The sequence below is a fragment of the Protopterus annectens genome, chromosome 7.part0 (genome assembly GCF_019279795.1).
Source record: "Protopterus annectens isolate FY-2018-M chromosome 7.part0, PAN1.0, whole genome shotgun sequence".
Lineage (NCBI taxonomy): Eukaryota > Metazoa > Chordata > Ceratodontiformes > Protopteridae > Protopterus > Protopterus annectens.
The window spans coordinates 1,072,888,536-1,072,899,266 of NC_056739.1; the positions used below are offsets into that span (position 1 = coordinate 1,072,888,536).

At 41.0% G+C, this 10,731-nt stretch overlaps 1 protein-coding gene across 1 annotated transcript in view; it reads left to right on the forward strand.

Moving 5' to 3' along the window:
• TRPM7 (transient receptor potential cation channel subfamily M member 7) overlaps nt 1-10,731 on the forward strand; it is a 1,848,525-nt gene that overhangs the window by 1,585,270 nt on the left and 252,524 nt on the right. Inside the window, exon 31 of the mRNA XM_044076371.1 lies at nt 7,456-7,538. Within this exon, the coding sequence (XP_043932306.1) occupies nt 7,456-7,538 (83 nt within the window). The remainder of the gene's footprint in view (nt 1-7,455; nt 7,539-10,731) is intronic.

Sequence of the window (10,731 nt, forward strand, 5' to 3'; positions counted from 1 at the left end):
TCCTGCCAGGCAAGCTAAATTCACTGGCAGATGACCTAAGCAGAAATCTCATGGACCCACACGAATGGAAACTGGAATCAAAAATATTGAACCTCTTGAGGAACAAATGGGGGACTCCAGAGATAGACCTGTTTGCCTCCCCCCAGAACTACCAATTGGACAAATTCTGCACAAGGACTCCCCACAGTCAAGCTTGGAAGTAGATGCCCTGTCCTTCACCTGGGAAAGCCTCTCGGTTTATGCCTTTCCCACTCTGCCTCTCCTCTCGAAGGTTCTGCTAAAGATCAAACAGGACAGACCAAGGACAATACTTATTGCACCAGACTGGCCTCGCCAGCACTGGTACCCCCTCTTGCACAGCATGATATTGCTGGATCCATGGCACCTACCTCAGACACCTTCCCTGCTGTCCCAGCAGGTGGGCCAGAATTCTGCACCTTCAGCTTCAAACCCTGAACCTTGCAGCCTGGCTAATTCCTTGAGCTTTATAATAGCATCCCTCATTAAGCAGTTGCTGCAGGTCATTTTAGAATCAAGGAGACCTAGTGCTAGAAAATCCTATGCTGAAAAGTGAAAAATATACTGTACAGACCCAGGGTATGGGCACTACGGTGCCCAGTTTATCTCATATTTTTCAGTACTTAACAGAAATGCTCCACAAGGGCCTATCCTTCTCGTCAGTTAAAATTCATGCCACTGCAATTTCAGCACATTATAATACTGAACCACCACTCTTCTCTCACCCCCTGTTAAAATAATTCCTCAGAGGGGCTAAAAATTTAAGACCCCCCCAGACGAGCCCCTGCTCCAGCCTGGGACTTTAACTTTGTTTTGGAAAAGCTCACTCTCCCTCCATTTGAACCAGCTGCAACTGCAGAGTTGAAATTCCTTTCTTGGAAAACAGCCTTCCTTCTAGCCATCACTTCAGCAAGAAGAGTGTCTGAATTACAAGCTCTCATGGCAGTCGAACCCTTCTTTATCTTCCATGCAGATAGGGTTTCCCTCAGGACAAATCCTTCCTATATGCCCAAGGTGGTGTCTAGTGTGGCCCTAAATCAGTCCATTCATTTGCCTACCTTTTTTCCTAATCCACAAAACAAAGGAGAATGAATTCTGCACTCTTTGGATGTGCACAGACAACTTGGATTTTATTTGGACAGGACTAAGCCTCTCAGAAAATCTGAACAGCTGCTAGTTGACTTTGCTGCAGGGGCAGAGAGGAAATCCATTTCAAAGCAAACCATTTCTAAATGGATAGCCCATTGCATGCATTTCTGCTATAAACACCATGGAAAACCTACCCCACAGGGGATAAGATCACATTCCACCAGGGCTGCACTGCATCTACCTCTACAGCCTTTCTCAGAGGGGTCCCTACCAGGGACATCCTAGAAACTGCTACCTGGAGCTCTTTTCATACCTTCACCAAGCATTACCATATGCCTATTTTTTCTAAATCCAGAACTGGTTTTGCCACTGCAGTATTGCAGGGCTTATTAGCTGGTCCTAATGCTCTCTAACTTCCTCCTTCCTTCCTTAGCTTTGGGAATCTACCCAAATGTAATGACTGCAACAGTGAAACATGAAGAGTGTAGTACAGTTGTATACACTTACCATAAATGTTGATGTTCAATTGTATTCACCATTGCAGTCCTGGTTACCCTCCCTCCAGCCCCCTGACTTCTCTTGGCTTAACCTTTCCTTCTTGTTTGGTGTATTTGAGCTTTCTGGTGTATTTGCTTTTTGTTGGAGATGTAACATAACATATAATTGCTTCCCATTATGGGGGCACCTGACATCTGGGGCAAGAAAAACTGAAGTAATGGCGTTGGTTGCATGTTTTATACCCCTGACAACCTGACGTCATGAAAGGAGGGACAGCATCCGATGCAGGAATCCAAGACTCTGGTATTCAGGCCGGCTGAGGGCTACCTGCAGGCAGATAACCCAAATGTAATGACTGCAACAGTGAATACACTCTAACGTCTACATCTATGGTAAGTGTACACAACTGTACTTTCCTTTCCTTGCTGTTGAGCTTCAGGTGAACATTTATACTGGTTTCCTGTGGAAGGCTCGGCACCTGACCAGTTGCTTCCTGTTCCACTAGTTTCACTTTTATTTGAATATCCATTGCTCTATCCTGTTGTGGTGGTTTCTGCATTTGATTTTCTACACTGAATACTTCTCTTTGCAGCTGTTCCATAGCCTCAATTTCTATTTCTTTGACTTCTTCATTACTAATCTCTTTTTCTACTTTTCCTCTTAGTCTTATTTTTTATATTGTAAAATTTTCCATATCCAAATTCCTTTGCCTATATTTTTCTTCAAATATCTTTGGTGCTGCTCTTTATGTATTGGTTAGTTTTGTTTTCTCTTTTGCATAAATAGTACACCATATTAAATCTCTTTTCCTTCCCCATGTCCATATTTCTTCTTCACGTTTCCTGATCTTCTTCTGTGTGACTCCAGTTATGTCCATTGTCATGTCATCATAGTTTTCCCAGATGGATTCACCTGTAAGTGTATAAAAAATCTAATAGTATGCTATCAGTTGTAACATTTGTTGTGGAATCATTAATGCAGTTGCTCAGCACATTACTATAGTTCTTTGCACTTCCGATATTTGTAAGGTGGTATCTGGTGCCAATGAAAATATTGTCAGTAATTCTCTTTTTCTGTTCCTCAACATATTTGGGGGTGAAGGGGTACTCCAGTACAACCCTGTCATAGCCTGCAAGAGGACAGGCCATGCAGACCCAGGATAGTAGTATGGTCAGACCATGCATATTCACATGGGTAACAGAGAAGGTGTAGCAATCATCGTCATCATCATCATCATCATCATCAAGTGAGAGTCTAGTGGAATAGCAACAGTAGGCAGCTGCAATATTACTACTCCAGGCAGCGATGGACAAAGTACATAGCAGTACAAGTAAAGCGGAGAAATCTAGACCAGACATATGTGGTGTAACGAGCACACAGTGGTAGATTATTGTCATAAATAACAAGCATGGTGCATTTACTACTCAGGAGGAAGGGCGTAGTGGGTTTCAGGTGTCACCATGTGCACAGGTTGCAGGTACCCAGTGATACACATCTGTCTATACACCTAAAGTGGAAAGCATATCACAGGAGCTAGAGACAGGCGTCATGTAATGACTGGTACTCTGTGTCATAGACAGTTTCCTCCTGTGATGGGCTGGGATTGCCACTATGAAACTGTGTCATTAGGCAATGACAGACTCTCTTTTTTCATAGACAATTTTGTCCTTTGATAGGGTGGAAGTGCCAATATGTGACCATGACCTTGCCATTATGCTGGCTTGTTGCACTAGGAATTGGGGATCCCTCTTAACAGCGATGGTGTGACTGCAGGACTGGGTGACCTACATATGTGGTGTCCTGCCACTGGAGACCAAGTGCCATGGCTGCTCATGAGGAGGGGTGTAGGGTGCTGTACGTGTGCAGACATGCAAGGACTCTGTATCATACAGTGACCCATCCACCTGGCCACCCCTGTTTTGTACCCTACCTGAACCTCAAGTAGCACTACCAGTGTGGACATTGAAGGTGCTGTGCCATTCCTACACATGGAGTTGGAGAGAGAAGTGGTATGTGCCTTCATAGATCTTGTAAGATGAATGCATATTGTGTCCTTGGAATCCCATGTCACCACAGATGCCACACAGCTGAGCTCCATGCTAGTTTGGGTTGCAGCATATTGTGCATGGATAATACTGTGGCACATTTTGTTGATCTTGAGTGCTGCCTACATATCTGGAGCCAAGTGAGACAAGGGATGGTGTTAGGGTCCTGTATTAGGTTGTGAAATGGTGATTATACCAATCTCAGATGTCATGCACTCAACCACTGCTGCAAACACTGATGGAGCATTACTAATGGTTAGAGCTCCCAAGGAAACCTCTCCCCCATTGGGGAAGGTAAGTGCTCAGACTGTCAGCTTAGATGTCTCTGTGAATGAGGCCACACATTTAGTCTCTACTGTGGGTAGATGCCCGCTCATGATGGAAGCAGACCTTGCCACTGTGTCACCAGACTGTGACTTGGATGTCTGTGTCTTGTCATTGTTGTCAGCCACTGCTTGGATGCCAGTATCAACTTATTGCCTTGCCCCCAGTCTTTTCAGGCATCACCCTAGCACTGGTCTTCCCTGAGAATATGTAACAGAAGACATACCTGAGTGAGTATGAGTATCTGTGCCAAAATCATATTCCTGTTATCTGTGTGCTAAGGGTGCCTATGTGAAATATAATGTATGGTCATAACCCACGTCTCCTGCCATCCTGACATGGTTGGATACCTGATCTTTGTGTATGACTTGGTCAGCTTGCAGTCTGTATGTGCAGTGCTTCTACAGAAATTTGCTGAATGTGGTACTAAGCAGGGCAGCCATATGCTTAAGACACTTGAGGGTGGATCCATTCTCAAAACAGTCTGTACTGCTCCAGGGATTATTCCAGAAGATTTTTCCACCTGCAGGGACACCAGAAACTCCTGTGAAACATGCTTTTCCCTTAGGAGAATTTGATACATCCAATCTCCAGTCCACCCACTACTGCATTCCTCTAAAAATGCTAAATTGGCTCAAGTTCCCCCATCATCTTACCTTCCTTCACCTTACTATCACATACAAACTCATCGTCAAACCTCAGGATTGTCCTGCTCTACAGTCGCTATTCTCCCATTATAACCCTAATAGGCCCTTAGATCAGCAAATAACTTCTCCAAATTCATAAACCTAATCTACCTGCTAGCCAGCATGTTTACTCATGAATCATAGCTAAAATATGGAGTTCCCTTCCTATAAACATTAGCACAACTCAGTGGACTTCCTCATTCTAATCAGCTCTGCGGCATATCTCCATTCTAAATGGATCTGTAACTGCTCTATGCCTCTTCCTGCCATAACGTAGACCTAGTTGACCTCTGACCACCAAAATTAAGGATTAGACTTGCTGCATAGTTCTAATTGTGTTAACTTAACTCTCTGGAAATGTAAGATTTCAGCTGTATGTGACACTCCATTTATAATTCTTATGAATTTTTTCTCCTGCTTTATATTGTTTTCTACTATTAGATTGTATTATTTTTTTGAATGTATGACTTGTATTGTACTAGATACTCCTTTGTAGTTCCTGAGGAGCTTTTCTCCTCTTGCCTTATACTGTATTCTGCTTTTATTTTATATATAGATTTGCTATTGTATTAGATACTTTATTTGTATTTTCTTTGTGAAGCTTTTCTCCCCAGGCCTCCACTGAAAATGGGCTCTACTTGGCCCAGTGGACTTTCCCGGTTTACAAATGCCAATAAATAATAAATACTGTATGCACCAGTGTAAGCTACCATATGGATTAGGTAGGCTATCTCCATAAAATAATTGTGACAGGATTGTCCAGGGACTGATTGTCCTGATATTGTTACCAGTATTACCTACAAACAGGAAATACATCAGTACTTATTTTATTGTTTGCCTTTTCTAAAGTTTCTTCAGGTGCAGAAGTGCACATCTTTAGGAGGGAAGCAAAAATAGCTTACCATGTACTTTGAATATTCCATACTTCCTCAGAGGTTTGTATAGGTTCTGTTATTATTACATGTCTTGTTTCTGCAAGGGGTGTACTGTGGTGGGGTTACCCAGCACCATACCATCTCATGCTCTATGGACACTACCTTATGTGTCCCCTGCTGTGTAAATATTTAGAGGGCGCACACGTGCATGCTGCTGGTCATGCAGCTAAGGAAACATATGTTTGTCACTATGACTTGTGTGTGTTGTCTTAGCATCTTTCCTTACAATTGTCACAGTTCTGTAATGTGCCGTTTCCCTTTTGGCATGAGCAGAATTAGACAGTAATCACGTCACTTACCTTTGCAGGCAGGAGAAGCTTGCAGGTAGCCACAGGTAGTTCCACCTAAATGCTGACATGGTGTTTTAAATATTTTCAGTTAATTTGTCAGAATAGATTCACTTAAAGTGAACCTCCAGAATGATTAATTTACTTAATAGGCATGTGCTATATATCCTGCTTCTGCTGAGGTTGTGGCTAAGGAACATGAGGGTGATGAGGCTGGGTGTGTCTCAGTGGAGGGCAGTCCTGGCCCTTCCTCTGTAAGTGGCTCACCTTCATTGCCTGATGTGACCCACTCACAGCTGGAACAAGTAGTGAAGGTTACAGTGGATAGAGCAATGGACAAGTGTATGACCTGCATGGAGAACCTCTTGGGGTGGATTGCAGATTTACTCACCCAGCCAGCCCCCTACCACAGGATCATTATAGAGGGCGGGACACATACCACTTACCACCCTGATCCATGTCATTGAGATAGATGACTGTAATATTTCTTCAGGCTGGGACAACACGTGGCATGCTGTTGCTGCTCATGCCTCACCGTATCCCCAGTCATGGATGCTACATTTCTCTTGTGACACATCCCATAACCCTTTGCATTGTCAACCCTCCCTATCATCATTTGTGTGTGTTCTGTCTGTTTTCATCCATCCCATGTCTCCCCATCCTAGTCCCTGCTCTTCTGCCATATTTATGCTGTCCTGTGCTCTGTGTGTCTGTCCCCATACACTATCCTAATCCCAATTTCCTTCTCTGCTTTCCATTTCCCCCCTGCCCCTCTCTTCATGTAAAGAAACATGAGGTCAGTTGCACAAAATATTACCCTCCCCTTATCCTGAATATTGCTGAATGTTGCCCATTCATGTGACTCTCTGTTTGATCTTCACCTTTTTCCTACTTTCCTGTTTGTGTTTCTTTCCCTTTTATGCATATGACAGTTATCCACACGTGTGTATGTTATACTACTGCAGCTGCAAATGTTGCATGGCTGTATAGCTTTATGTAGTACTTTGTGCCACCTTGCAGAGGGTCATACAAACAAGTGCAGACTCACTAATGCCTGCGGTGCTTTACATTCCAGATTTCTTTGCCTCTGAGTTCACATTTTCTCCTCATGAAGTTGCACAATATGATGTGTGACTGTGGTATGGGATATGGGTTTCCCTGCATGGATGTGAGCACTTTACATGATTGTGGCATCACTCATTTAAGTACCCTGAAGTGTGGCTAACTGAAGTTAAATGCTGTTTCCCTATGTTGACGAATATCTGTGCTTAGCTATGCAAGGCTTATGTGAAGTGCAGTGTATCTTTATTACTGCTGGCCTAGGTATCATGTTCAGAACCTGTCCGTGAGATGGATATTCATTAGCTTCTCTTTTTTTATCCAGTAACAATCAAAATCATTTTGTTGGGTAAAGAGCTCTGTGAAAAAAAATAATTAAATCACTATAGAGACCAGCTTGCTTTCTTTTAATTAAATGTGACATTTTCTGTACATTGTGTGTTGTCTGATTTTCTTGTTCTGCAAACATGCTGCATATTTCTTACATATTTTAATTTCTTTTTAAACATTTCAGGAAATTCAGCAGCAAAGGGCAGCCCAGAAGCTCACGTTTGCTTTCAACCAAATGAAGCCAAAATGCATTTTGTATTCACCAAGGTAATGAATGCTCATACTTGATAATTCTGTTTTTTTTTTTTTTTTTTTTTTTTAAGTAGGGACATAAATTCATTGCACTGTCCATTAAAAGAAAGCTGTTTAAGAAGGACACAAACATATTATTTCTTACAACAAGATTTCATCATTTGCATTTTATATAGTCACTCAGAGTATTCTGGAATATGTGCTAATTTTTGCAGTTTGCAAAGTGAGTTTGGGGGGGGCTGCACTCTTTTAACTTATGGTTCTTTTGTATACTAACTCCAAGATCTCTCTACCTTGGAATTAGTGGAATTGTCTGAGATAACCTTTGTCTCAGTATTAATATAGAAATCACAGTACTCAAACCTTTTCTGATCCCACTTCTTAGTCATAGTAATCTGCCATCCATCATGGTTTTATTTTACGTTGAAGTATGTTCCAGTGATTGTAGTTCCCTTTGAAAGACCAACATTTACAGAAGCTGCAGCTTCAGGGTGCTTGTGCTTTTTCCTAATTTCTCAGATGTGTTGATTCCTGAGTTGTTTGTTACTGAGGTGTATTTGGACTCCATGTGCATGTGAAGAGCTGTGCTTCTCATTTAAAACCTTTCATTTTGTGTCAAATTATGTGGACTTGGTAAATCTCATTTTGTTCAAGGAAATAGCATTTACTCAGGTATTCATCAGTTAAACACTTCCTACTCACTGTTGGATTACATGCTGCCTCATCTCGTTTTTTCATTTTCTTTTTTCTTTAGGTCTCGAATTTCTTTTCTCTTTACTGCAAGTTTATGTTCAACAGACATACTGGTCTCTCTAATTTATGGAGTATTAAAAAAGCAGGGATTAGAATCTCTCCAAAAATTAATTCCCCAGTTAAATTTATCAGTAAATGTACATCTTGCATGATCCAGTCTATCTGCTTCAAAACTTAGCTTAAGCTCCATTTCCATGTTTTAATGATGCATTTTTGTATTTTGAGGCAATAAGTATATTTTTCTTTATTTTGCTAAAAATAACTGATATATTCCCACCATATAAACATATTTGTAAATATGTACCGACAATCTTTCTCAAAGTTTTAATCTTCTTTTAAATATTTTTTTTCTGTAAAATTGTATTATAACACTGTATTACTCGTTTGTTATGCATTTTTTTCCTCATATTTGTAAAACTTCTCGTGGAGCTTTTCTCCCTGGGACTTCATTGAAAACGGGCTCTTCTCGGCCCAATGGACTATCCCGGTAAACAAACTGTAAAATAAATAACTAGTTGCTGATATCTTCATTAATTATTTTTTACACTTTATTGCATTTTGGGTCCCCCCCCCCTTTCCATGGCTTTCAGGACTGTTTGTGTAGCTCACTGCCATTCCTCCTGTTAACATGGTCCAGGCAGAAGAACACTTGGGTTAGAGTTGTACAATTGTAGAGTTGTGGGAAGAGTTTGTCCATTTTAATATTTTAGTGTTTTACTCTTAGTGTTTTCTTGCAGGTAGTGTTTTTGGTGTGTAGTTTCTAAATATTATTGCTAGAGGCTTGTGCATGCTCATTATTTTCTTTTTTTCTGGTATTTTCTTGTGGAACCCACATAGTTGTAAATAAGACCTTAGGATTTTGTAAGGGTTCTACGTGTGGACACAAGATCCTTATTAATCAAGATACCTCATTCAAGTCTGGAGTACGGCATGGAATTTGACAGTTCTTTAAGATGAACCAGTGAAGGGCGTCAATGTATCACCTTCAAACAGATGGGCTTAGTTGAATGCCTCTGCTTTGGGAAGATATAGAAAAAAGATGGAAAGAACTGGTGTCAGCTGTTTCCTTACCTTCTCTTTGCTGTACTGTTAAGTGCCAAAAGCATTAACTGGTTTTAGTTCATTTGAACTATTGCATGGCAGACTTCACTCAGGCTTTCTAGTTTTAGCAAAATAAACTGGGGAAGAGGAAAACATTCCTTTCAAGAGTGTAGTAAAACCTTTCACAGTGCTGCAAGATGGGCTAAGTCAGTGATGGCAAACCTATGATGTGTGTCAAAGGTGACATGCCACGATGTTTTGGGTAACGCACCAGAATTCACTAACATATGAGTTACCAAAGAAACTGAATGAACAGAAATACAAGAAATATGTGACCCTGCACTTGTCTATTAAAACTCAGCAACAAAAAAGTCATTAATTGATGTTAATGAAATCAAATGCAGCATGTTCCATATTTTTGTCAGTTCAATTCAAAATTACTATAAAAAGTGGGTAATTTTTTGGTGGACTATTTTAAGCCAAGTTATCAGTGCGCATATCGTTTTCTGTATGTAAGTCACTATTTTTTCTTTTACTTTTATAATACATAGCAGCACACATGATTGAAGTGTATTCTTTTAAATAAATGAATATTTAAAGAATTGTTTCTCTTTTGTTCATGGGGGAGGTTAGACATGCCAGCAGAGTCAAGATAGGCATTTTCCAAATTTTTGACACCGAGCCTAAATGGTTCGCCATCACTGGACTTAAGTACTGTAATGCCTATCTAAACCAAATGCAGAGGAACGGTGCTAATATACCCAAAATAAAATAAAGTATCATAACCTGCCAGTAAAACGGACTGACAAACAGTGAAATAAACAATTTATTGAGCACTTTTGTCCAACAGTGAGCTTCATCAGAATCTGATCATTTCATCAGAATCATTTATTTTACTGTTCAGCAGTCCATTTTATTGGCAGGTTATGATACTTTGTTTATTTTACTGTAATACCTATGTTTAGGAAACTTCCGCGGTGGTGCAGCGGTAGCATTGTTGCCTCACAGCAAGAGGTTCTCCCGTTCGATTCTCGGCTTGGGTTGGGAGTGCCTTTTGTGTGGAGTCTGCATGTCCTCCCCATGGTCAAGTGGGTGTTCGAAAGACATGCGTTGAATGGATGTGCCTTCGTTGAAGGTTGGGCGTCGGGCTGGCAACTCGACACCTTAAAAACCAACTGCCAATCATTAGGAGATGGGAGTTCCGCTGTTGCGACCCCTAACCGGGAAAAGCCGAAAGACAAACAACAACAACCTATGTTTAGGAAGTATTGTGGATGGAGGAGAGGAAGCCCAACAGAGAATTTAAACTAGAAATGCTCGCCTTAATGATTTCAAAACAGCAGTTGGAGCAGTTTTGTTAGTATGCACTGAAAAGAAATCTTGCTAATTGGCAAGGCCATTTTGAGATGATAGA